This window comes from Chiloscyllium plagiosum, chromosome 22 (assembly GCF_004010195.1).
Source record: "Chiloscyllium plagiosum isolate BGI_BamShark_2017 chromosome 22, ASM401019v2, whole genome shotgun sequence".
Classification (NCBI taxonomy): domain Eukaryota; kingdom Metazoa; phylum Chordata; class Chondrichthyes; order Orectolobiformes; family Hemiscylliidae; genus Chiloscyllium; species Chiloscyllium plagiosum.
The window spans coordinates 58,849,491-58,876,285 of NC_057731.1; the positions used below are offsets into that span (position 1 = coordinate 58,849,491).

At 43.9% G+C, this 26,795-nt stretch overlaps 2 protein-coding genes across 5 annotated transcripts in view; one reads left to right on the top strand and one right to left on the bottom strand.

Moving 5' to 3' along the window:
* LOC122561367 (musculoskeletal embryonic nuclear protein 1-like) overlaps positions 1 to 2,847 on the top strand; it is a 10,715-nt gene extending 7,868 nt beyond the window's left edge. Inside the window, exon 3 of the mRNA XM_043713122.1 lies at positions 2,738 to 2,847. Within this exon, the coding sequence (XP_043569057.1) occupies positions 2,738 to 2,847 (110 nt within the window). The remainder of the gene's footprint in view (positions 1 to 2,737) is intronic.
* A 6,733-nt stretch (positions 2,848 to 9,580) lies between these two features.
* Positions 9,581 to 26,795, bottom strand: part of rft1 (RFT1 homolog) — an 88,814-nt gene continuing 71,599 nt past the window's right edge. For 2 of the 4 annotated variants that reach the window (XM_043713125.1, XM_043713123.1), the window contains 6 exons: positions 26,716 to 26,766; positions 23,008 to 23,138; positions 19,863 to 20,007; positions 16,412 to 16,517; positions 12,344 to 12,593; positions 9,581 to 11,313 (listed from right to left, as the gene is read on the bottom strand). In XM_043713125.1, the coding sequence (XP_043569060.1) occupies positions 11,155 to 11,313; positions 12,344 to 12,593; positions 16,412 to 16,517; positions 19,863 to 20,007; positions 23,008 to 23,138; positions 26,716 to 26,766 (842 nt within the window). In that variant the 3' untranslated portion in view covers positions 9,581 to 11,154. The remainder of the gene's footprint in view (positions 11,314 to 12,343; positions 12,594 to 16,411; positions 16,518 to 19,862; positions 20,008 to 23,007; positions 23,139 to 26,715; positions 26,767 to 26,795) is intronic. The other 2 variants (XR_006315000.1, XM_043713124.1) reach the window with 2 other exon arrangements.

The following is a 26,795-nucleotide window of genomic DNA, read 5'->3' on the forward strand; positions in this document are numbered from 1 at the left end:
GAAGTCCACATTGATGCCCTGAGGTTGAAGTGTTCCGAGGTGGAAGATGAGGCGTTCTTCCTCCAGGCGTCTGGTGGTGAGGGAGCGGTGGTGAAGGAGGCCCAGGACCTCCATGTCCTCGGCTGAGTGGGAAGGGGAGTTTATTCCAACCTTTATTCCACCCACATTCACAAATTGTACTCTTTGCTACCTTCCCCACCCTCTTCCCTGATCTATCACCTTCATCCCCACCCCCATTCACCTATTGTACTCTATGCTACTTTCTCCCCACCCCCACCCTCATTTATCTCTCCAACTTCACATTTAACCATGTTATAATACAAGAGTTAACAACATTTTGGCATGGATAGAGGACTGGTTAGCTAAGCGGGAACAGAGTGGGTATAAATAGGTAATTTCTGAGTGGAAAAAAGTGACGAACAGAATATCACACAAATCACTGCTTCACCTCATCTATTTATAAAGTATATAGAATAGGTACCCTACAATGTGGAAATAGGCCATTCAGTCCACTGAGTCCACACTGACCCTCCAAAGAGCATTCCACCTAGACACGCCCTCCTATCATATCCCTGTAACCCTGCATTTCCCATGGCCAATCCATCTAGCCTGCACATCTTTGGACACTCTAGCCAATCCACTTAATCTGCACATCTTTAGACTGTGGGAGGAAACCAGAGCACCCGGTGCAGACATGGGGTGAATGTGCAAACTCTACACAGGCAGTTGCTTAAGGCTGGACTTGAATCCAGGTTCCCTGGCACTGTGAGGCAAAAGTGCTAACCACTGTGCAACTCTTTAAGCTATATAAATGACTTTTATGAAGAGGTCTAATGCATGGATACTACATTTACTGATGACAATAGGAATCAAAGTTGTGAAGAGAGCATAAAATCTGCAAAGGGGTGTAGTTAGGTTCATGGAGAGGTGGTGGCATTGTGGTAATGTTGAACTAATCCAGAATCCCAGACTCTAATGTTCTGTAGCCATGGGTTCAAATTCCACCATGAATTCAACAGAAACCAGAATTTGTGCAGATTTAACTGTTCGCTTCAGTCTTTTTAATGATGAACCAGAAAAATTTGAGACTCATCCATACTTAAGATTGAAGGAAAATGAAACTCAGATATTTAAATAAGTCAGTAAACAGGTTTTGTTTTTACTGGTCAACAAATAAAACAGGTACGTTTGCATGAACAAATATATAATAGGTTGCAGTGCTTTGATTTACAGAAACAGCAAAAGGGACAGAGGCTTGGCCCTCCCAGTGCAAGATATTTTCAAGCTAAACAGCTTCTGAAGCACAAACAAATGCTTATTCCCAATTACATCTTATCAGAGCTACTACGGATAGCCAATAACTGCTGGCGTCACTGGTGTTCATGTCCTGTGAATGAATAAAAATATTTCCAGCTACTGACTGCCTCTGATTATTAGAGATGTCCTGAATTTAAAACACAGCAAACTGCTTGCTCACCTTATGGCAGTTCATAGAAAGACACTGCACGGGAAGACATCATTCAGACTTCCTTGCTTGTGCCAGTTCTCTCAAAGACCTACTTCTCTGCTCTTTCTCCACATCTCTGTTCTCAATTAATTATTTTACAGATGGTAATGCTACATGTGTCCTCCTTCTCCACAAGGTCATTCCTTTGGTTATTCCATTCCGAACAGTCAGTGATAGGTAGTTCAGTGAGGGCAAGGTCAAGCGTTTTATATTACCTCATTGCTTCAACACCCAAGAGAAGTACAGTTTAGCAGCTATGTCTTTCATGATCAAATTACCTTGGCCAATACAGGTGCTATCCAGTCACCCAAACCATATTCATTACCCTTCTACTCTTAGTGCCTCTTACAAGTGGTGTTCAGCAGAGATTGCTGAATCATCAGCTGAGGAAGACAGACAGTGTTTCCTTATACTTGTCTAACCTGATTAATAGGTTTTCTTGGGGTCTGGAGTTAATGTCAAGAACTCCCAGGCAATTTCCTCCTGACTATATACTATTGCTGCTCGCCCTGGTGAGTGTGTCATGTTGGTGGAATTGGACATTCTCAAGGATAATGATGGTGGTATCTGGAATGTTCGCTGTAAGTTATGACTCAATGAACAAGACTTTATTAGGCGTCTATCTCACAATTTCACCAGAAGTTCCCAGATGTCAGTGAGGTGGACTGGACAGGAATGGTAGTCCCTTATTGTGTTTTTGAGTCTTTGGTCAATGTCAGTGATATATATGGTATATGTCACTTGCGGTTTGATGCAGTTGGGTGGCTTGCTAGTCATTTCAGAAAGTGGTTAAGAGGTAACCACTTTACTATAGATTTGAAGTCAGCTGTTAGCTAGACAGGTTAAGGACAGCAGCTGTTCCTCCCTCAAACAGTAGCAAACCAGGCGGTTTACAACAATCCTGCAATTACACGATTACATGTTATCTAACATGCCTCACTCGTGACAGAGGATTGTTTTTATTTAAGATTTAATTAAGTGTGTAATTTTAGGATTAGTCAGTCTATAAATGGTAAATAATATCTGCACCACACAATTGCCAGGTCATTACCATCTCCAGGAAGAAAAATATTGAACATCCCCAACCTGGTCCCCAGTATTGCTGAATCTGGGCTCACACTGATTGTGGCTCTCTTGGTTTCAATTCTATAATGATTGCCAGCAATGGTGGGACTGTTCTGTAACTACGCAAATGTTTCTGAAGTTTACATGCTTTGTTTGTACTAACAGAGAAGGAAGGTGGAGCTGCTCCTTCTGTTTTCAGTGCCGCGAGAACAGGACAAGAGACAGTTTTCACAAAGGGAACCAGCGATCAGCCGAAGAGCGTCTTCAATAAATGAGAAAAGATCTGCAAAGTCACATCTGATTCTAAAGTGACAATAGCTATAAGCTAATTTTGTTAAGCCTTAGTATTGTCTGGAGTGAAAAAATACTTATTTTTATATAAATAAAACAACAAAAAAATGTTGTTTCCTGATTTTATATCACATACTCCATTTGAGGTCTGTGGTTTGAATTAGAAGATTTCACAGTTATTTAGCTTTTCCATCTGGTTTTCAATCAGACCACATTAGTACTGAAGCAGCACAAATCCAATCTGCTAAATCAGTGTACAACAGTCAGAGTTCTAATTCAAGGGCAGGACTATGTATTAAAAATTCCTGAATACAAGTTGTCCAGGAAAGGAAGGGGAGGGCTGGTAGTCCTGTTTAAATATAGCACTGCAATGCTGAAGAAAGAGGATTTCCCAGAGGAATCAAAGAAATTATTCATTTGAATAGAGTGAAAGAACAAAATAGGTGCAATTGCATTGGTTGGTGTTGTCTACAGATCATCCACTAGTGAGAAGGATGTAGAAGAACAAATTTGCAAGGAAATTATAAAGATATTATTGAGTAGCTATATTGGGAACTTTAATCATCTGAAAGCTGAAATGGAAGTAGTGTATAAGGCAGACCCATGTGTTGCTGGAGTATGTGGAAATTTTTTCGCAGCCGTATACGGAGCATGCATTTCTGGATCTGGCTCTTGAGAATGACTGGCCAAAGTGAATCAAGTGTCAAAGCGAGACCATTTAAGGGACAGTGGTCTTTGCATCATAACTTTAGGTTGGTTATAGAAAAAGACAAGAACTAACCAAAATAAGAATAAGATGAAGAAAAATTGTGTTTAGTCAAATAGGTGAATAATACAATTGAGAACTAGGCCAAGAAAGACATTTTGAGGGGACCTAAAAACAATGTAAGGAAGGAGAAAAAGATTGGTTTCCCCTTTATGTTAGCTGCAAAAATGTTCACCAGCTTATGATGAAAAAGGAGGCTGTCATGCACTTCAAGGTTTCAAAATAGATAAGGAGGAACCTATGAATAGGCTGCATTTAAATGTTCATAAAACATTTGGGTACTGAGGAAAGGGAGAGCAGAATTTGCAGAGGCACCAGCCAAAATGTCCAACCTTCAGCTAAGGATGATTCTCAGTTCTGCAAAATGATGTGGCTAGTGCACCTAACTCCAGCTCCTCGAAAACCGCGTGACTGAACTGGAGCTGGATGAATCATTCGGGGAGATGGAGGGGTTATTGAAAAGAGTTACAGGTAGGTAGTCACACCTCAGGTAAAAGAAGAAGGTAAATCGGTTACCATCATGGGACTGAAAGACAACCGGCATGCAGTGCAGGGATCCCCTGTGACCATTCCTCTCAACAAGTATACTGTTTTGGATACTGTTGGGGGGAACGACTTACCAGGGGAAAGCAATGGGGCACAGGTCTCTGGCACAGAGTCTGTCCCTGTTGCTCAGAAGGGAAGGGGGTAGAGGAGCAGAGCATTATCCATTGGGAATTCCAATAGTTAGGGGGACAGATAGGAGGTTCTGTGGGAATCAGAGAGACTCACGGTTGGTGTGTTGCCTCCCAGGTACCAGGGTTCGTGATGTCTCAGATCATATTTTCGGGATTCTTGAGGTGGGGGAGCTGCCGCAAGTCATGGTTCACATAGACACCAACGACATAGTTAGGAAGAGAGATGGGGATTTAAGGCAGAAATTCAAGGAGCTACAGTGGAAGTTTAGAGCTAGAACAAACAGATGTTGTCTGTGGTTTGTTGCCCTTGCCACGTGCTAGCAAGGCAAGGAATAGACAGAGAGAGCAGTTGAACATGTGGCTACAGGGATGCTGCAGGAGGGAGGGTTTGGATCCCTGGACAATTGGAACCTCTACAAACAGGATGGTCTTCACCTGAACCATAGGGGTACCAGTTTCCTTGGGGGGGGGGGGGGGATTTGCTAATGCTCTTTGGGTGGGTTGAAAGATGGGAACTGAAATTGTAGTTCGAATATATGGAAGGTTGAGAGTAGTGAAGTCAGAACTAAGATTTCAAGATCACAAGAAGGCACTGGCAAGCAAGAAGTTAGTTTGAAGTGTCTACTTCAACGCTCGGTGCATCCAAAATAAGGTGGGTGAACTTGCAGCATCGGTTGGTGCTTGGGATTTCGATGTTGTGGCCATTTCAGAGACATTGGTAGAGCAGGGACAGGAATGGTTATTGCTTGAGAGTTACAAGTTAGCCAGGAAAGACCTAAAGAGAGAGAGCTAAGCAGAGCCAGGAGGGGACATGAGAAATCGTTAGCACACAGGATCAAGGAAAACCCTAAGACTTTCTACAGGTATATCAGGAATAAAAGAATGACTACAGTAAGATTTGGGCCAATCGAGCATAGTAGTGGGAAACTATGCGTGGAGTCAGAAGAGATAGGGGAAGTGCTAAATGAATACTTTTCTTCAGTATTCACATTACAGGCTACTAGAGTGGATGGGATTGAGGTGCAGAAGGAGGTGGTGTTAGCAATTCTGGAAAGTGTAAAAATAGATATGTCCCCTGGGCTGGATGGTATTTATCCTAGGATCCTGTGGGAAGCCAGGGAGTAGACTGCTGAGCCTTTGGCATTGACCTTTATGTCGTCATTGTCTACGGGAATGGTGCCAGAAAACTGGAGGATAGCAAATGTTGTTCCCTTGTTCAAGAAGGGGAGTAGAGACAACCCTGATAATTATAGACCAGTGAGCTTTACTTCGGTTATAAGAGATAGGATTTATAATCATCTGGAAAGGAATAAGTTGATTAGGGATAGTCAACATGGTTTTGTGAAGGGTAGGTCGTGCCTCACAAACCTTATTGAATTCTTTGAGAAGATGACCAAACAGGTGGATGAGGGTAAAGCAGTTTATGTGATGTATATGGATTTCAGTAAAGCATTTGGTAAGGTTCCCCATGGTAGGTTATTCCACAAAATATGGAGGCACGGGATTGATGTTGATTTAACGGTTTGGATCAGAAATTGGCTAATTGAAACAAGATGACAATGGGTGGTGGTTGATCAGAAACATTCATCCTGGAGTTCAGTTACTCGTGGGGTACTGTAAGGATCTGTTTTGGGTCCACTGTTGTTTGTCATTTTTATAAATGACCTGGGTGAGGGCATAGAAGGATGGGTTAGTAAATTTGCAGATGACACCAAGGTCACTAGAGTTGTGGATAGTGACGAAGGATGTTGTAGGTAACAGAGAGACATAGATAAGCTGCAGAACTGAGCTGAGAGGTGGCAAATAGAGTTTAATGCGGAAATGTGTGAGGTGATTCACTTTGGAAGGAGTAATAGGAATGCAGGCTACTTGGCTAATGGTACGATTCTTGGTAGTGTAGATAAGCAGACATCTTGGTGTCCATTTATACAGGTCCCTAAAAATTGCCACCCAGGTTAATAGGGTTGTTAAGAAGGCATACAGTGTGTGAGCTTTTATTGGTAGAGGGATTGAGTTTCGGTACCATGAGATCATGCTGCATCAATACAAAGCTCCAGTGTGGCCACATTTGGAGTATTGTGTACAGTTCTGGTCACCGCATTATAGGAAGGATGTGGAAGCTTTGGAAAGGGTTCAGAGGAGATTTACTATGATTTTGCCTGGTATGGAGAGAAGGTCTTATGAGGAAAGGCTGAGGGATGTGAGGCTGTTTTCGTTAGAGAGAAGGTTGAGAGGTGACTTAATTGAGACGTACAAGATAATCAAAGAGTTAGATAGGTTGGACAGTGAGAGCCTTTTTCCTCGGATGATGATGGCTAGCACGAGGGGACATAGCTTTAAATTGAGGGGTGATAGATTTAGGACAAATATCAGAAGTAGTTTCTCTACTCAGAGAGTCGTAGGGGCATGTACTGCCTGCACCAGTAGTAGACTCACCAACTTCAAGAGCATTTAAATGGCCATTGGATAGGCATATGGACGAGAATGAAATAGGGTAGGTGAGATGAGCTTCAGACTGGTTCCACAGATCGGTGAAATGTCAAGGGCCAAAGGGCCTGTACTGCGCTGTAATGTTTTATGTTCTATGTGCACACATTGAGAGGATGCAGAAGAGATTTACAAGAATGATTCCAATGATGAGAATCTTCTGTTAAATAGATAAATTGGAGATGATAGTATTTTCTCTGGAGAAGAAAAGGCTGAGAAAGGCTTTGTTAAGCTTATTTGAGTCATGAATGTTCAGGTCAATAGGGTGAAGGTAGTATAGGTACAATGGCCCAAATAGTCTTCTTCTGTATAGTAATCATCTTATGATTATGAAGACAGTATTTGTTTCAACCAGTCCCTGCCTGGGGGAGTTCCACATTCTCACCAGTCTCCAGCTCAGGTGATTTCTCCTGAATTCCTGAACTTTGTGACTCTAATACTGATGGCCTCTCATTTGTTCTTCCCCACAAGATGAAACATTCCCTCTGCATCCATTCAATCAAAACCTTTATTTTAAAGATCTCCGCTTGATTACCCTCAGGCATTTCCCCTGAGAAAACAGACCCAGCTGGTCAATCCTTCCTCGATTTTTCTGGCATCATCCTCATAAACCTTCCCTGACCCTTGCCAGTACCTCTACATCCTTTTTTAATAAGATGGTGACCAGACTGCCTGCATAGATTCACCGATTCATACAGCACAGAACAGGCCCTTAGCCCATCGAGTCTACACTGACATAACTACCACGAAAAGTGCACTATTTCAATTTCCTGCACTTGGCCCACATCCCTTGAAGAACACATCCAAACATTTTTCTAAAGATTGTAAGGTTTCCAGTCTCCACTACGTTTTCAGATTCCCACCATTTGCTGAGTGAATAAGTTTTTTTCCCCCAAATCCACTCTGAATCTCCTGCCCCTTACCTAAAAACCATGCCCTCATGTGATTGACCCTTCAACCAAGGGGAATAGCTACTCTATATTCACCCTGTCCACACCCTTCAAAATCTTATGCACCTCAATCATGATTCCCACCCCCCCACCCCAGCCTTCTCTGCTCTAAAGAAAACAATCCAAGCCTATCTAGTTGTCTTTATAGCTCAACATCTCCATTCCAGTCAAGACCTGGTGAACCTCTTCTGTACCCCCTCTAGTTCTATCACGTCCTTCCTGCAATGAGGTGACCAGAACTACACATAGTACTCCAGCTGTGGCCTAACCAACACGCTGTATGACTCCAACATTACCTCCTTGCTCGTATACTCTATGCCACACCTGATGAAAGCAAGTATCCCATATGTCTTCTTAACTATCCTATTCACGTGCTATGCTGACTTCAGGGATCTGTGAATAATCCTTCTGTCCCTCTAAGCCAGTATCCTGCCATTCATTAAACACTTCCTCATCTTGTTTCTTCTTCAAAAGCGCATCACCCTCCACTTATCAGAGTTAAATACTATCTGTCACTGGTCTGCCCATCTGACCAACCCATCTATATCTGTATGTGATCGTATTTGCTATTAACCAGGAGAAAGTGAGGATTGCAGATGCTGGGGATCAGTGTCAAAAAGTGTGGCGCTGGAAAAGCACAGCAATTCAAGTGGCATCCAAGGAGCCGCAGAATCGACGTTCAGGCATAAACCCCTCATCAGGAATAAGCCCACATTCCTGATGAAGGGCTTATGACCGAAATGTTGATTCTCCTGCTCCTCCAATGTTGCCTGGCCTGCAGTGCTTTTCCAGTGCCACACGTTTTGATTTTGCTATTCACCACTCTACCAATCTTAGTGTCATCTGCAACTTTACTTAACATTCCCCCACATTTTCATCTATATCATTTATTTATATAACAAACAATAAGGGTCCTAGTACTGATTGTTGTGGTACAGCACTGGACATTGGCCTCCAGTGACTCAAACAGCCTTCTATTACTACCCTTTGCGTTCTATTATTAAGCAAGTTTCTGATCCACCTTGCCAATTTACTCTCAATTCAACATGCTTTAACCTTCTCAGTCTCTCATCTGGGACCTTGCCAAAAGCTTTGCTAAAATCCATATAAATTACATCAATTAAACTTCCCTCATCCACACACTCCGCCTCCCTCTGAGGAAGCCATGCTGACTTCCTAAATAATCCAATGCTTTCCAACTGGGTAATAATTCACTCCTTTAGAAGTTCCTCCAATAGTTTTCCTATCTCTGGCATAAGACCTAGTGGTCTGTAAGTTCTGGTTCATCTCTATCAAATTTCTTAAAAGGTAGAACTGCATCTGCAGTCCTCCAGTCCTTTGACATTTCCTCCATGGCCAGACTGAAATTAAAAATTTGTATAAGTAAGAACCCCTGTGATTTCCTGCTTCACCTCCCACAGCAGCCTGGGGTACAATTCAGCTGGGCCAGGAAACTTGTCTATTTTTAAGCCCAACAAAACCTCCAATACCTCCCCATTTCCTATGTCAAACTGTGCAAATTCCTCACAGTCCCTTTTCCTGAATTCTATACAAATGTACATTATAAGAAGGATGTGGAAGCTTTGGTAAGGGCTCAGAGGAGATTTACTAGGATGTTGTCTGGTATGGAGGGAAGGTCTTATGAGGAAAGGCTGAGGGATTTGAGGCTGTTTTCATTAGTGAGAAGGTTGAGAGGTGACTTAATTGTGACATATAATCACAGAGGGTTAGATAGGATGGACAGTGAGAGCCTTTTTCCTCAGATGGTGATGGCTAGCACAAGGGGACATAGCTTTAAATTGAGGGGTGATAGATATAGAACAGATGTCAGAGGTAGTTTCTTTACTGAGACAGTGTAGGGGTATGGAACGCACTGCCTGCAACAGTAGTAGACTCACCAACTTTAAGAGCATTGAAATGGTCATGAGATAAATATATAATGTAGGATAGACAGGCTTCACCTTGGTTCCACAGGTTGGCGCAACATCGTGGGCTGAAGGGCCTGTACTGCATTGTCACGTTCTATGTTTTCCTTTTCCAGCGTGAAGACCGGAGAGAAGTATTCATTTAAAGCCCTTCCAATATTCTGCAGCTTTATACACAGATTACCCTCTCAGTCCTTAATGGGCCCTACTCTTTTCCTCGTTTACCTCTTGTCTTTAAAGCATTTATAAAATATCTTAGGATTCTTTCTAATCCTGTTTGCAAGTCCTTTCTCATGCCCACTCATTGCTCTTCTAATTGCTTTCTTAAGTTTCCTTCTGAACTTCCTGTATTCCTCTATGAACATAGCAGAATTGCTTCCTTTGGACTTGCTAAAAGCCTTACTCTTCTTCTTTATCCAGCTCTGTATTATCCAGGATTCTCTGAACATTTTGCTCCTACACCTCGCTCTAAAGGGTACATGTTGGACTTGTACTCTCCCATCTCCTTTTTGAATGACCCCCATTGCTCCATTGTAGACTTACCTGCAAAGAGCTGATCCCAGTCTACTGTGGCCAGATCCTGCTTTATTTTAATAAAAGCTGCCTTCCCCAATCTACAGCCCTTGTAGGACATTTTTTGTCCAGAATAAATTTGAGCCATACTATATTGAGGTTGCTATTGCCTAAATGTTCCCCCACTGCCTTTGCGAACACTCACCCAGCTACTTTTCCCAGAACCAGATCGGGCACTGCACCGTCTCTTGTTGGGACTTATGTATTGATACAAAAAACTCCCCAGATACAATTCAAGAAATCCGCTTCCTCTAAACCCCTACACTAATACTATCCCAATTTATGTTGGGCAAGTTGATATTTCCCAGTATAATTACCGATAATTACTTTTACAGTACACATAAATGTGGTCTAAACAAGGTTCAGTACAGGCTTAACATAACTTCTCAAATTTTGAATTCTGTCCTTTTTACTGTAGCATCTAATGCCTGTGATACAATCTTTAGTAGTCGGTGTATTTTGCTCCTTTTAGTCCACCAGTCACATACCTTCCATGGAATAACTAACTCGCTGACACTTCCCATCAAAAAGTACACCCCCATATTTATCTGTGTTGAAACTTCATTTGCTGATTTTACTTTCCTCCCAACACCACATTGGGAATGCATTAATTCCCATCTCCCCTATATTCCATTTATCTGTACAGTGCAAAATGAAGTATGAAGATAAGGCTGTTAAGAGATAAACAAAATTTGAACTCAATCTATTCAATAAATACAGTGCAGCAGGCTTGTTTCAAATCTCTGGTGAAATCCATCCCACACATTTGGAGCTGATGATTCCATGACTACTTTGAGTCTCTGTGATTTTATAATAATTAAAATGCAAAATTTTCATCCATCACCCTGGAAGTCCTCTGGTGTTGGTGTCTCTTGGCTTTGGAATCACCATTCTGCTTGTTTCATTCTCAATTCTACATTTCTTTCTTGCCCTGAGAAAGGAATTGCGTTCTAACGAACCAAACAAGCCTGGGCTCAGTGAAGAAGATCGTGACAAGGGTGATGGATAAACACAAAGCCCCTAGCAGAACATGGACCAACTGGGACATCAAACACTGCTCACTCAAAGTAGCCTGGGAAAAAACAAAACAATTCATTCAAAGCAACAAGGTCACATAAAGCATTGTATCAGTATCATCAAGACTGGTGAGGAGGCGGCGGTGTTCAGCACTAGTGTTCCACTGTGGGTGTTTCACTGGGCCAGGGGCCAGGGTCGCAGTGGCGCTGGGCCAGGGGCCAGGGTCGCAGTGGCGCGGGGCCAGGGTCGCAGTGACGCGGGGCCTGGGTCGCAGTGACGCGGGGCCAGGGGCCCGGGTCGCAGTGACGCGGGGCCAGGGGCCCGGGTCGCAGAGACGCGGGGCCAGGGGCCCGGGACGCAGAGACGCGGGGCCAGGGGCCCGGGTCGCAGAGACGCGGGGCCAGGGGCCCGGGTCGCAGAGACGCGGGGCCAGGGGCACGGGTCGCAGAGACGCGGGGCCAGGGGCCCGGGTCGCAGTGGCGCGGGGCCAGGGGCCAGGGTCGCAGTGGCGCTGGGCCAGGGGCCAGGGTCGCAGCGGCGCTGGGCCAGGGGCCAGGGTCGCAGCGGCGCTGGGCCAGGGTCGCAGTGGCGCTGGGCCAGGGGCTAGGGTCGCAGTGACGCTGGGCCATGGGCTAGGGTCGCAGTGGCGCTGGGCCAGGGTCGCAGTGGCGCTGGGCCAGGGGCCAGGGTCGCAGTGACGCTGGGCCAGGGGCCAGGGTCGCAGTGACGCTGGGCCAGGGTCGCAGTGACGCTTTGCTGGGCGCAGTGGCGCTGGGCCAGGGGCCAGGATTGGAGTGTTGAAGAGCCAGAGGCCAGGGTCAGAGTGTCGCAGAGTCAGGGGCCAGGGTCAGAATGTCGCAGTGACAGGGGTCGGGGCCAGGGTCGGAGTATCACAGTGAGAGGGGCCTGGGGCCGGAGTGTCGCAGTGACAGGAGCCAGGGTCGGAGTGTCATAGGGCCAGGGGCTGAGATCGCCACGTCAATGGGTCAGGGACCGGGGTCAGTGTCACGTAGTAGCTTTCCTCCAGCAACTTTGGAATGGTGACCATCTTTTGATTTTCTGCACCCACCTTCCCCAGTACCTACCTGTGAAAGTGCTGTCACTGTGCCACTGCCAAGATAGACTAGCAGTAAAGGCCCAGGGATCAGAAGGCCCTTGAGGGGCTGACTCTTGCTATGCTTGAAGTAACGGCTGATATACTGAAGGCTGTGAGTAATTCGGAGTCCCATGTTCAGGCAGTTTGCTAAAATAAATCCAACACCTCCTTGCCACCATGTCAAACAATAGGAAAAGCCAAGAAATGTAAGCGACAGAGCCAGCATCATAAAGTTATACCTTCAATAAAACAATCAAACATTAAACAAAATATTGAAGTACCTAATGGATCAACGAAGATTTGCAATTATTACAGAAACTTATGATCTTATGCACCTGCACTGAAGTATGTCAGAAACATTTCTCCCAGGGATTTTAATTGGCGCACTTGGTGCATACACTAAGAAAATCAAGAAGTGAAACTGTTAAATCTTGAAATCAGACCAGTGATATCTGGAAACTAGGTTGTTTCAGGTTCTAATGAATTGTATTCTGACATTTGACCAGCTTGAATACTGAACTTGGAACTGCAAAGCATTTGAATGTCTAACCACCAGATGTGTTGCAAACTCTAAACCTTAGAATCCTAGAATCAAACAGGAGAGATCCTTCAGCCTATTGAGTCTGCACTGACAAAAATACACAAGTGCCATTTTCATACATTAGGCACTCAATGTTATGATATTTCAAGTGCTCACCCAAGTACATTTTAAAGGTTGTGAGCTTTCCCACCTCACTCCCCTCCCAGGCCCTCACCACCCTCTGGGTGAAAAATATTTTCCTGCAATCTCCTGCCTTTTGCTTTAAGATTATGTCCCTTGTAATTGACTTATCAACTAACAACTGCTTTCTATTTATCATGTCCATGCCCCTCATACTCTTATATACCTTAATCTGAGCCTTTGCTATTCTAAACAAAACAACTAGAGTTTAGAGTCATAGAGATATACAGCATGGAAACAGATCCTCTGGTCTTACTCTTCCATACCAACCAAATATCCTAAATTAACCTAGTCACATTTGCCAAAATTCAGTCAGTAACTCTCTAAACCCTCTCTATTCATATATCCATCCAGATGCCTTTAAATGTTGTAATTGTACCAGCCTCCACCACTTCCTCTGGTAGCTCATTCCATACAAACACCACCCTCTGTGTGAAAAGGTTGCCCCTTAGGTCCCTTTTAAATCATAGAATCTCTACAGAGTGGAAACAGACCCTTTGGCCAAACAAGTCCACACTGACCTTCTGAAGAGTAACCCACCCGGACCTATTCCCGTTCCATATTACTCCACATTAACCCTGACTAATACACCTAACCGACACATCCCTGAACACTATTGGCAATTTTACACGGCCAATTCACCTTACCTGCACATTTTGGATTGTGGGAGGAAACTCGAGCCCCTGGAGGAAACCTACGCAGACACAGGGAGAATGTGCAAACTCCACACAGACAGTCGCCCAAGGCTGGAATTGAACACAGGTCCTTGGCACTCATTCCTCTCTCATATTAATCTATGCCCTCTAGTTTTGGACTCCCCACCGCAGGGAAGACATTGTCTATTTACCCTATCTATGCCCCTCATGGTTTTATAAACCTCTACAAGGTCAGCCCTCAGATTCTAACGGTCGAGGGAAAATAGCCTTTGCCCATTCAGCCTCTCCCTATAGCTCAAACCCTCCAACCCTGGCAACATCCTTGTAAATCTTTTCTTAATCCTTTCAAGTTTCACAACACCCTTTCTATAGCAGGGAGACCAGAACTGCATGCAGTATTCCAAAAGTGGCCTAATCAATGTCCTGTACAGCTGCAACATGACCAACCAACCCCAACACACAGTGCACTGACCAATAAAGGCAAACATATCAAACACCTTCTTCACTAACCTGTCTCCCTGGGACTCCAGATTCGTGGCACTATGAACCTGCACTCCAAGGTCTCTTTGTTCAGCAACACTCCACAGGACCTTACCATTAAGTGTATAAGTCCTGCCCTGATTTGCCTTTCCAAAACCTCACGCAGCACCTCACATTTATTTAAATTAAACTCCAATTGCCATTCCTCGGCCCAATGGCCCATCTTGATCAAGATTGCATTGTACTCTGAGGTAACCTTCTTCACTGTCCACTACACCTCCAATTTTGGTGTCATTTGCAAACTTACAAACTATACCTCCTATATTCACATCCAAATCATTTATATAAATAAGAAAAGCAGTGGACCAAGCACCGATATTTGTGACACACCGTTGGTCACAGGCCTCCAGTCTGAAAAGTAGCCCTCTACCACCATCTTCTGTCTTCTACCTTTGAGCCAGTTCTGTACCCACATGGCTAGTTCTCCCTGTATTCCATGTGATCCAATCTCACTAATCAGTCTGCCATGAGGAACCTTGTCAAAAGCCTTACTAAAGTCCTTATAGGTCACGTTCAACACTCTGCCCTCATCAATCCTTTTTGTTACTTCTTCAAAAAACTCAATCAAGTTCATGAGACATGATTTCCCACACACAAAGCCATAGCCTAATCAGTCATTGCCTTTTCCAACTATGTGTAAATCTTGTCCCTCAGGATTCCCTCCAACAACTTGCCCACCACTGACGTCAGGCTCACCGGTCTATAATTCCCTTGCTTGTCCTTACCAACTGTCTTAAATAAGGGCACCACGTTAGCCAACCTCCAGACTTCTGGCACTTCATCTGTGGCTATCTCAGCAAGGGCCCCAGCAATCACTTCTCTAGCTTCCCACAGAGTTCTTGGGTACACCTGATCAGGTCCTGGAGATTTATCTACGTTTATGCATTTTAAGGTATCCACAGCATCTTCTCTGTATTATGGACATTTTTCAAGATATGGCCAATTTATGTATCATCCACAAACTTATCACTCCCCACATTCTCATTAACATAACTTACGGATATCACAAAAAAAGGGACTAGCACGGATTCCTGTGGTACACAACTACACACTGGGCTCCAGTCACACAACAGCCTTTGCCCACCACCCTCTGTCTCTTGCCACAAAGCCATTTTTATATCCAGTTTGCCAAGTTGCCCTGAATTGCTTGTGTTATTACCTTCTTTATCAGTTTCCTATGTGGGACCTTGTCAAAGGCTTTGCTGCAATCCAATGCAAACTACATCGGTTATTCTCTTCTGCTTGACATACATAGACTATCTTGGGATTCTCCCTAATTTTACCCACCAGTGTTCCGTCATGCCCCCCCATTTTTAAAGTATTATTGCATTTTATATATGTGTAATAAATTTATAATGAGCTGACATTAATGTTTCAAGAAGCTTACTGATTTTAATAGTTAGGTTTAGCTTCACAAACAACTTCAGCTATTTTTGACTTTTGGCAGGATGTCACTCATGCCCCCTACACATCAACAGCACAGAGGTGGAACAAAGTCAAGCTCCTGGGAGTAGTCATCCACAACAAGCTTTCTTGGACTCTTCATGTGGATGCACTGGTACAAAGGCCCAACAACGTCTCTTCTTTCTCAGGCAGCTGAGGAAATTTGGCATGACGGCAAATACCCTTGCCAACTTTTATAGGTGTTCCATCGAGAGCATTCTGTCTGGATATATCACTACCTGGCATGGCAACTGTACCATTCAAGATCGGAGATGGTTACAGAGAGTGGTGAACTCGGCCCAGACAATCACAAAGGCAAACCTCCCATCTACAGAATCCATCTACCAGGCCCGCTGTCAAGGAAAGGCTGCCAGCATTCTCAAAGATCCATCCCACCCCGGCAATATTTTCTACAACCTCTATCGGGGAGAAGGTACAGAAGCCTGAACACACACACACACACACACACACACACATTTCGTAACAGTTTCTACCCTACTGTTGTTAGAATACTGGATGGACTCACAAACTCTTAACATTCGCCTGTGCCCGTGTTTTTGTTTTTGCCGCTGTTTACATATTATTTACTTATCAAATCTACTTAACTATGTGATCTACCTGTATTACTCGCAAGACAAAGCTTTTCACTGTGCCTCGGTTCAAGTGACAATAAATTCAATTCAATTCAGCTACTTACCGGTCAACTTCTTCCTTACTCATTGCAGCGAATGTGAAACATTCGGTCACTCCATTTATAGCCAGGAGCAGTACATAGACACAGTAACAGCGCAAAAGAGTTGGACCTACAGAGAAACAGCAAACTATTACATAGAGCATTACAGTATAGTACAAGCCCTTTGGCCCTCAGTGACCAGTGGAGTGCCACAAGGATCGGTACTGGGTCCTCTACTTTTTGTCATTTTCATAAATGATTTGGATACGAGCATAAGAGGTACAGTTAGTAAGTTTGCAGATGACACCAAAATTGGAGGTGTAGTGGACAGCGAAGAGGGTTACCTCAGATTACAACAGGATCTTGACCAGATGGGCCAATGGGCTGAGAAGTGGCAGATGGAGTTTAATTCAGATAAATGCGAGGTGCTGCATTTTGGGAAAGCAAATCTTAGCAGGACTTATATACTTAATGGTAAAGTCCTAAGGAGTGTTGCTGAACAAAGAGACCTGGGAGTGCAGGTTCATAGTTCCTTGAAAGTGGAGTCACAGGTAGATAGGATAGTGAAGAAGGCGTTTGGTATGCTTTCCTTTATTGGTCAGAATATTGAGCACAGGAGTTGGGAGGTCATATTGCAGCTGTACAGGACATTGGTTCGGCCACTGTTGGAATATTGCGTGCAATTCTGGTCTCCTTCCTATCGGAAAGATGTTGTGAAACTTGAAAGGGTTCAGAAAAGATTTACAAGGATGTTGCCAGGGTTGGAAGATCTGAGCTACAGGGAGAGGCTGAACAGGCTGGGGCTGTTTTCCCTGGAGAGTCGGAAGCTGAGGGGTGACCTTATACAGGTTTACAAAATTATGAGGGGCATGGATAGGGTAAATAAGCAAAGTCTTTTCCCTGGGGTCGGGAGTCCAGAACTAGAGGACATAGGTTTAGGGTGAGAGGGGGAAGATATAAAAGAGACCTACGGGCAACTTTTTCACACAGAGGGTGGTACGTGTATGGAAGGAGCTGCCAGAGGAAGTGGTGGAGGCTGGTACAATTGCAACATTTAAGAGGCATTTGGATGGGTACATGAATGGGAAGGGGTTGGAGGGATATGGGCCAGGTGCTGGCAGGTGGGACTAGATTGGGTTGGGATATCTGGTCAGCATGGATGGCTGTACATCTCTATGACTCTATAACCTGTGAGGCCAATCTGAAGCCTATCTATCCTACAATACTCCAGTTTCATCCATATTTTTATCCAATGACCATCTAAATGCCCTTAAAGTTGGCGAGTCTACTACTGTTGCATGCTGTGCGTTCCACACCCCTACTACTCTGAGTAAAGAAACCATCTCTGACATTTGTCCTACAACTATTACCCCTCAATTTAAAGCTATGTCCCTCGTGCTAGCCAACATCATTCGAGGAAAAAGGGTTTCATTGTCCAACCTATCTAACCCTCTGATTATCTTATATGTCTCAATTAAATCACCTCTCAACCTTCTTCGCTCTAATGAGAACAACCTCACGTCCCTCTGCCTTTCCTCAAAAGACCTTCCCTCCATACCAGGCAACATCCTAGTAAATCGCCTCTGAACCCTTTCAAAAGCTTCCACGTCCATCCTATAATATGGTGACCAGAACTGTACGCAATACTCCAAGTTCGGCCGCACCAGAGTTTTGTACAGCTGTAACATGACACTCAATCCCTCTACCAATAAAAGCTAACACACCATATGCCTTCTTAACAACCCTATCAACTTGGGTGGTGACTTTCAGGGATCTATGTACATGGACACCAAGATATCATTGCTCATCCACACTACTGAGAATCTACCATTAGCCCAGTAGTCTTTCCTCCTGTTGCTCCTTCCAAAGTGAATCACCTCACACTTTTCCACATTAAACCCCATTTGCCATAACATTTTGCCTTCTTTTGTCAATTCTTTCTCTCATGGTGTATATCCATGCTGAAAACTACTTCAACAGCAAATGTTACTCTCCACTGGTTCCCTGAAGTGAATGTTCTTCAATGTAAAATTCAAGGCAATGATTATTCAGATGAATTATTTGACTATGTGTCAACAGCTGAAATCATATTTGTCCTGAGTATAAGGAAAAGAATTTGCATGGGTCTGCAACTCATTTCCAACTGCTGGATAACAATATTAATGAAATAGTTAAAAAGTTGAAGCGCTGTCATCAACAATAGAGATGTGTTTTTATAGTGCCTTTAACATCATATTAAGTCTCAAAGTTCTTGGGGGAAATGTTATCAAAGAATGCGAGTTGATGCATTTTGGAAGGTCGAATTTGAAAGCTGAGTACAGGATTAAGGATAGGATTCTTGGCAGTGTGGAGGAGCAGAGGGATCTTGGTGTGCAGGTACATAGATCCCTTAAAATGGCCACCCAAGTGGACAGGGTTGTTAAGAAAGCATACGGTGTATTGGCTTTCATTAACGGGGGGATTAAGTTTAAGAGTCGTGAGATCTTGTTGCAGCTGTATAAATCTTTGGTTAGACCGCACTTGGTTGGACTGGTTCCGATTGCCCTATTATAGGAAAGATGTGGATGCTTTGGAGAGGGTTCAGAGGAGGTTTACCAGGATGCTGCCTGGACTGGAGGGCTTATCTTATGAGGAGAGATTGACTGAGCTCGGACTTTTTTCATTAGAGAAAAGGAGAAGAGGGGACCTAATTGAGGTATACAAGATAATGCGAGGGATAGATAGAGTCGATAGCCAGAGACTATTTCCCAGGGCAGAAATGACTAACACGAGGGGTCATAGTTTTAAGCTGGTTGGAGGAAAGTATAGAGGGGATGTCAGAGGTGGGTTCTTTACACAGAGAGTTGTGAGAGCATGGAATGCGTTGCCAGCAGCAGTTGTGGAGGCAGGGTCATTGGGACATTTAAGAGACTCCTGGACATGCATATGGTCACAGAAATTTGAGGGGGCATACATGAGGATCAGTGGTCGGCACAACATCGTGGGCTGAAGGGCCTGTTCTGTGCTGTACTGTTCTATGTTCCAAGTAATATTTGGCATAAGGAGACACTGAGGCAGGATCTTGGTTGAAGGCAAGCTGGAAGGGACATTTTAAAAGAGTAAAGTCAGACAGGTTTAATCAAGGAATTTGCTTAAGGGACTGGCAATAAATGCTGGTCCAAACAGCAGAGCCCATATCCCACGATGGAGTAAAATAAAATGCTACCCCCAACACAATGAGCTTTTATCCTCTATATACACCTTATCAGAGCATGTGGACCACAGCGGTTCAAGAATGCAGCTCACCCCCACCTTTTCTAGGGAAATTAGGGAATGAGCAGTAATTGCTGATCTTCCTAGCCTGCCCATAAAACAAAAATGAATTTTTAAAAATTGCTTCTGAATTGCTGTTTCATGAAGTTGCACAAATTCCTTCTCTTGGGATTCCACAAAAAGATGTGTTGAAATTCAACACTCTACACAGAGACAGAAATACCTGGGCCCAAGCTCAGCATCGATCCACCATAGATATTCAGGGCCAGATGGGAGTATGAGTATCCAAACACAGTGATGGTCAGTCCAATCAACATCATCAGCTTCATAAGCATCTCCAGAACATTGGCTGCCATAGAAACATCCTCCTGGTAACCAAACAGGAAGTTTTGTGAGTATTCTATTCTTCATAATGTGGCAGCTATCACGACAAAAATTAATCCAGAGCATGATCATAAAATAGGAAGTGATACCCAGGCCATTGCACATCTGCTAGTTCTTTGAAACAGCTACTCAATTAACCATTATCTTCTGCATTCTATCCTCAGCTCAACAAAGTCCAGCTTCACATATTTATCCAATTCTCTTTGAAAGTTACTCCAGTATGAATCAGTTTCCAACATGTTACTGAAGTCCCTTATCCATAGCACATCTCCTCTGCATTCTCTCTAAGGCCTTGATATCCTTCCTAGAATGTGATGTGAACTAACTCAGTAAGGTAAAGAATTTTATAAAAATCAGCATAACTACCTCTTTTCCATACTCTTGGGAGTGATTTGGAAATCCAAGGATCTCATCTGCTTTTTTTAACATGTTCTTTTCCTGCCACCTGTGCATTTCTCCCTGCTCTTACAATTCCATCATATCTGTACCATTTACTGTACTTAGCATCTTCTTTCTCCTACCAGAAGGTAGCACTTGGCAGTTCTCGGTGTTAAACCAACTGTCATGAGTTTGCCTATTTCATCAATTTGTTCATGTCCTCCTGAAGTCTGTTAGCACACCCTTCACTGTTTACTACAGTTCCCTGTTTAAATGGGCAAATTTAAAAATTATTCTCCGTGCACTCCAATCTAATGTATGTTAAAAAAAGGCAAAGGCCCCAATACCCATCACTGGCAAACTCCTCTGTATAATTTCCTGAAGTCTGTAAATTCAACATCATCAAGACTGATCCTCTACCTCATTGCTTCATTTCCACTTTCACCCCAAGCTCCTTAACATCACTCCCTCAGGGCTCAATTATTAACAAATCTGTTTCATGATATTTTGTCAAATATATCTTGAAAGTCCACATAAACAATATCAACCTCTCATTCTTTGGAAGAACTTAATCAAGTTAATCAAACACAATCTGCTTTTAATTAATGGAGTGATGAGCGTAAAGATGGCTGCCCAAATGGTTGCTTGTGCACATAAAGATGGGCATGGTGATTGCTTTATTTAATATTATCATGGTGATGTCAGTTACTGGAGATTGATGTACCAAGCCAGAATTAATCTATGTTTGGTGCACAACAACATTGCACTGGTTGTGCATATGCAGGTGGCCTTACTGAGACCAAAGCTCAAGTAGCGAGGATAAAGTCTGGATATGAGGTCAAAGACTGGAAATTGAAGCAAAGGTCACAACAGTAGAGCCAAGTGTTCAGCTGGGCAGTTTTTTATGATGGGGGGATACAGTGGCTGTGAGCTCTATTGTACTTGGGGTGTGTTGTAGGGGGTCAGTGCTGATTGCATTGAGGACTTCACCCAGCCTGACACTCATCAACAATTACTTTGGTGAACACCAGAAGGCTCGTTAAACAGACTACACTTCTAGTCAGCTGCAGCTATCACTTGGCAGTGGCACAGTACTACTAGATCAAGTTTCTGTACCTGTGCTACGTACAGGTTGCATTTCTACAAAACACAGCCTTTAATCAATTCATATGGATATTCATTTATTCACACATCCTTTTAAAAATGTCAATTTATTTTGCACTGGATTAACATCTCTAAATGTTTTCCACTATTGTTGTTAGGCTGACTACTAGGTTTTTATCCTTCTCTCTTTTTTAAACATGAATGAAACATTTACAATTCCCTGGCACCTCAAACCCAAGGCCATAGCCTCCAGTGTTTCCATCTTTTCAACATATTTCAAAATTCATTGCCATCCAGATTAGATGTATTTCCCACTTTGACAGCTGTGAATCTTTTAAATATCCTCTTTTTATTCCTATTTATCCAATATCACTTCTGCCTCTTCCTCCTCTGCTTAGACACTGGCACAAATACCCTCCCTACTGAAGAATCATGCAATGCACGTATCCCTGTTAGGAGAAAGTGAGGACTGCAGATGCTGAAGATCAGAGTCAAAAAAAAATGTGGCGCTGGAAAAGCACAGCAGGTCAGGCAACATCCGAGGAGCAGAAGAGTCAACGTTGTATCTCTCTGGAAACAATGCATCATCCTCCACCATTTCCGCCACCTACAGTCAGATTCCACCCCCAGAGATATATTTCCCTCCCACCTCTACCAGCATTTTGCAGAGACCATTCCCTCCATGACTCCCTCATTAAGTCCACACACCCCACCAACCCACCTCCACTCCTAGCACCTTCACTTTCTCCGGCAAGAGGTGTAAAACCTGTGCTCACAACACCGCCCTCAATTCCATCCAAGGCCCCAAAGGATCCTTTCACACTTGTCAGAGATTTTCCTGACCATCCAAACACCTCATCTACTGTGTCCGCTGCTCCTGATGTGATCTCCTCTACATTGGGGAGACAGGCTGCCAACTTGCGGAACAGTTCGGGGAACATCTCTGGGACACACGCGCCCAACAAACCCACCACCCTGTGGCCGACCACTACAACTCCCCCTTCCACTCCACCAAGGACATGCAAGCCCAGGGCTTCCTCCACTGCCAAATCCAAGCCACCCGACACCTGGAGGAGGAGTGCCTCAACTTCCACCTTGGGACCCTCCAACCATACTGCATCAATGTCGATTTCACCAGTTTCCTCATCTCCCCTCTCTCCATCTTATCCCAGATCCAACCCTCCAAATCGGCACCGCCCTCTTTAACTGTCTTACCTGTCCATCTTCCTTTCCAACTATCCGGTCCACCCTCTGCTCCGACCTATCACTATCACACCCCACCTTCATCTACCCATTGCCTTCCAAGCTACCTTCCCCCGCAGCCCCACCCCCTTCCCATTTATCTCTCAGCCCCCTTGGGCACCTCTCCCCACCCCTCTCCCCCACCCCACCCAACACATTCCTGAAGTTGACGCTCCCATTTATTCCTGTCAGTATAGTAACAGGATCTCGAGATACCACAACACCTGACAGTCTGGCAGTTTGCTGCAGAAAGGCATTACCTGCTTCTGGTGTCCAATGTCCTTTCCTCGCTCAAGCACTTTGACAAAGAAAACATAGAAGCTTTCCTCAATGGGAAGGAACATGAATCTGGCCACCAGCGATCCCAAATTATTCACAACGTCATACACACCTGCATCAAAAAGCACATATAAGCAGTCATTCTAACACATTGCAAACACTTGTGCAGCCAGCACAACCTTTTATTCTACTTTTATTCTACTCTAAGATCAAACTGAGTTACATACCCTCCATTTTACTATCATCCATGTGCTGTTGCAAGAGTCACTTAAATGTCCCCAATGTATCTGACTCAATTACCACTGTTGGCAGTGCATTCCACACACCCACCATTCTCTGCGTAAATAAATGTCTGACATCTCTGCATAAAGAACCAATCTCTGATGTGAGCCTTACGTCTATTGTAGGAAATGTTTTGGAAAGGAGTATAAGAGATAGGATTTATAATTACTTAGCAAGCAACAATTTGATTGCAGATAGTCAACATGGTTTCATCAAGGACAGGTCATGTCTCACAAACCTCATTGAGTTTTTTGTGAAGGTCACCAAGCATGTAGATGAGGGTAGGGTAGTTGACTTGGTATACATGGACTTCAGTAAAGCCTTTAGTAAGGTTCCACATGGTAGGCTGTTGGAGAAAATACAGAGGCATGGGATTGAGGGTGATTTAGCAGGTTGGATTAGGAACTGGCTTTCTATAAGAAGGCAGCAAGTGGTGGTTGATGAAAAATATTCAGCCTGGAGTCCGGTTACTAGTGGTGTGCCACAAGGATCTGTTTTGGGACCACTGCTATTTGTCATTTTTATAAATGACTTGGATGCAGGCATTGGTGGATGGGTCAGTAAGTTTGCAGATGACACTAAAGTTGGAGGAGTAGTGGACAGTATGGAAGAATGTTACAGGTTGCAGGGGGACTTGGATAAACTGCAGAATTGGGTTGAGAGGTGGCAAATGGAGTTCAATGCAGCTAAATGTGAGGAGATTCATTTTGGTAAGAATAACAGGAAGGCAGAATACTGGGTCAATGGAAAGATTCTTGGTAGTGTGGATGTGCAGATTGATCTTGGAACCACGTAAATAGATCCCTGAAAGTTGCCACGCAGGTTGATAGTGCTGTTAAGGCGGCATACGGTTTAGAACATAGAACAGTACAGCACAGTCACCCATGACAACAACTGTGTTACTTCTGCACCTTTCCAAAATCTGCCTCCCACAAAGTCTTTGTGGATACTGGGGGATCTATAGAAAACTCCCAATAAATCGAATGCTGAATATAGGATTAAAGATAGGATTCTCGGCAGTGTGGAGGAACAGAGGGATCTGGGTGTGCAAGTACATAGATCCCTCAAAGTTGCCACCCAAGTGGTTAGGGTTGTTAAGAAAGCATATGATGTTTTGGCTTTCATTAATAGGGAGATTGAGTTTAAGAGCTGCGAGGTTTTACTACAGCTCTACAAGTCTCTGGTGAGACCACACTTGGAATATTGTGTTGAGCTCTGGTCACCCTAATATAGGAAAGATACAGAGGTTTGGAGAGGGTGCAAAGAAGGTTTACCAGGATGCTGCCTGCACTGGAGGGCTTGCCTTCCGAAGAAAGGTTGAACAAACTCAGACTTTTCTCTCTGGAGAGAAGGAGGAAGAGAGGAGACCTGATCGAGGTATACAAGATAATGAATGGAATAGATAGATTCAATAGCCAGAGACTTTTCCCCAGGGCAGGATTGACTGGTACAAGGAGTCTAGTTTGAAGATATTAGGAGGAAGGTATAAAGGAGACGTCAGAGGTAGGTTCTTTACACAGAGACTTATGAATGCATGGAATGCGTTGCCAGCTGTAGTGGTGGAAGCATAGTTATTGGGGACATTTAAGTGACTGCTGGACATGCACATGGATAGCAGTGAGTTGAGGGGTGTGTAGATTAAGTTATTATATTTTACATTAGGATTAAACCTTGGCACAACAAAGTGAGCTGAAGGGCCTGTTCTGTGCTGTACTTTTCTATGTTCTAAAGTGATTGCTCTTTTCCCTGTTTCTGACTTCCACCCATACTGACTCAGTAGACAAACCCTCCTCGACGACCTCCCTTTCTGTAGCTGTGATACTATTCCTAATTAGCAATGCCACTCCCCCACTTTTTTCACCTCCCTCCCTATTCCTTCTGAAACATCTAAACCCTGGAACATCCAAAAACCATTCCTGCCCCTGTGATATCCAAGTCTCCGTAATGGCCACTGACCCAAGCTCTAAGTTCATTACTCTTATTCCTGACTCTTGCATTAAAAAAGACACACTTCAACCCATCACACTAACTGCAACTTTGCCCTATCAATCGTCTATCCTTCCTCACAGAGTCAATGCATGCTCTATCTGCCTGTTCACCAGCTACCACATCCTCTGATCCGTAGATCCAGTTCCCATCCCCTGCCAAATTAGTTTAAACAATCCTGAAGAACTCTAGCAAACCTTGCACCCAGGATATTGGTGCCCCTCCAGTTCAGATGAAACCCATTCTCCTTGTAGAGGTCCCATCTTCCCCAGAAGGTGACCCAATGATCCACATATCTGAAGCCTTCCCTCCTACACCAGCTCTGTAGACACGTGTTGAATAGTCAGTGAGACAAGAATATCATGAACTAAGGGATAGATGGGCATTATCTTATTAATGTTTCTCCCTTCTGATGTTTCAAACAGATTCTGTGATAGAACATAGAACATAGAAGAATACAGCGCAGTACAGGCCCTTCGGCCCTCGATGTTGCGCCGATCCAAGCCCACCTAACCTACATTAGCCCACTATCCTCCATATGACTATCCAATGCCCGCTTAAATGCCCATAATGAGGGAGAGTCCACCACTGCTACTGGCAGGGCATTCCATGAACTTACGACTCGCTGAGTAAAGAACCTACCTGATGTTTCTCCCTTTCCATTCCCATTGCTTTGTGAAAACAATAACCATTTCAACTGTACGCAGTAAGCAACAAAACAACATATGTTCTATCCATGAACAGTCAGAAAAATCACAGCAACAACCAGACTCTCTGCTAGTCTCAACAATTGAGACTTGTGGAGTCATAGAGATGTTCAGCAAGGAAACAGATTTTTTGGTGCAATTCGTCCATGCTGCCCAGACATCCTAAGTAATCTAGCCCCATTTGCCAGCATTTGGCCAATATCCCCCTAAACAGTTCCTATTCATATACCCATCCAGATGGCTTTTAAATGTTGTAATTGTACCAGCCTCCATCACTTCCTCTACCAGCTCATTCCATACATGCACCACCCTCTGCATGAAAGTTGTCCCATAGGTCTTCTCTCTGTAGTTCCCAAGATCCACCCGTTAATCCTTTCAAGAATGTTCAGCACCTGCTGCCAAGCAAGAGAAACCCATGCTTCCCATCTAACCTAGAGTCTAATTTAATGACTGCTGAATGGTGCATAGTACTGCAGCGTGCAGTCTACCTCCTTGTAGCACTCGACTGATGTCTGAAAGTGCTTAATTTCTACCCTCTTGGTCTCAAAACCTGGTAGTGCTGCTAGTGAGGCAAGGTGGCTCATTCAAGAGCTGCACACGCTATTTCCCTCAGTATGACAGAGAAGTATCATTACTAACACTATTGTACATCTTTGTTATAAAGCACTTTAAATTCAACTAGACAGACTCTATCAAGAAAATAAAAAAACATACCTTGATCTCCAAAATTTAACACATTTAGAAAAGTCATGACATATCGCTCACCTGGAATACAAACAGAAAACACGGGGGAG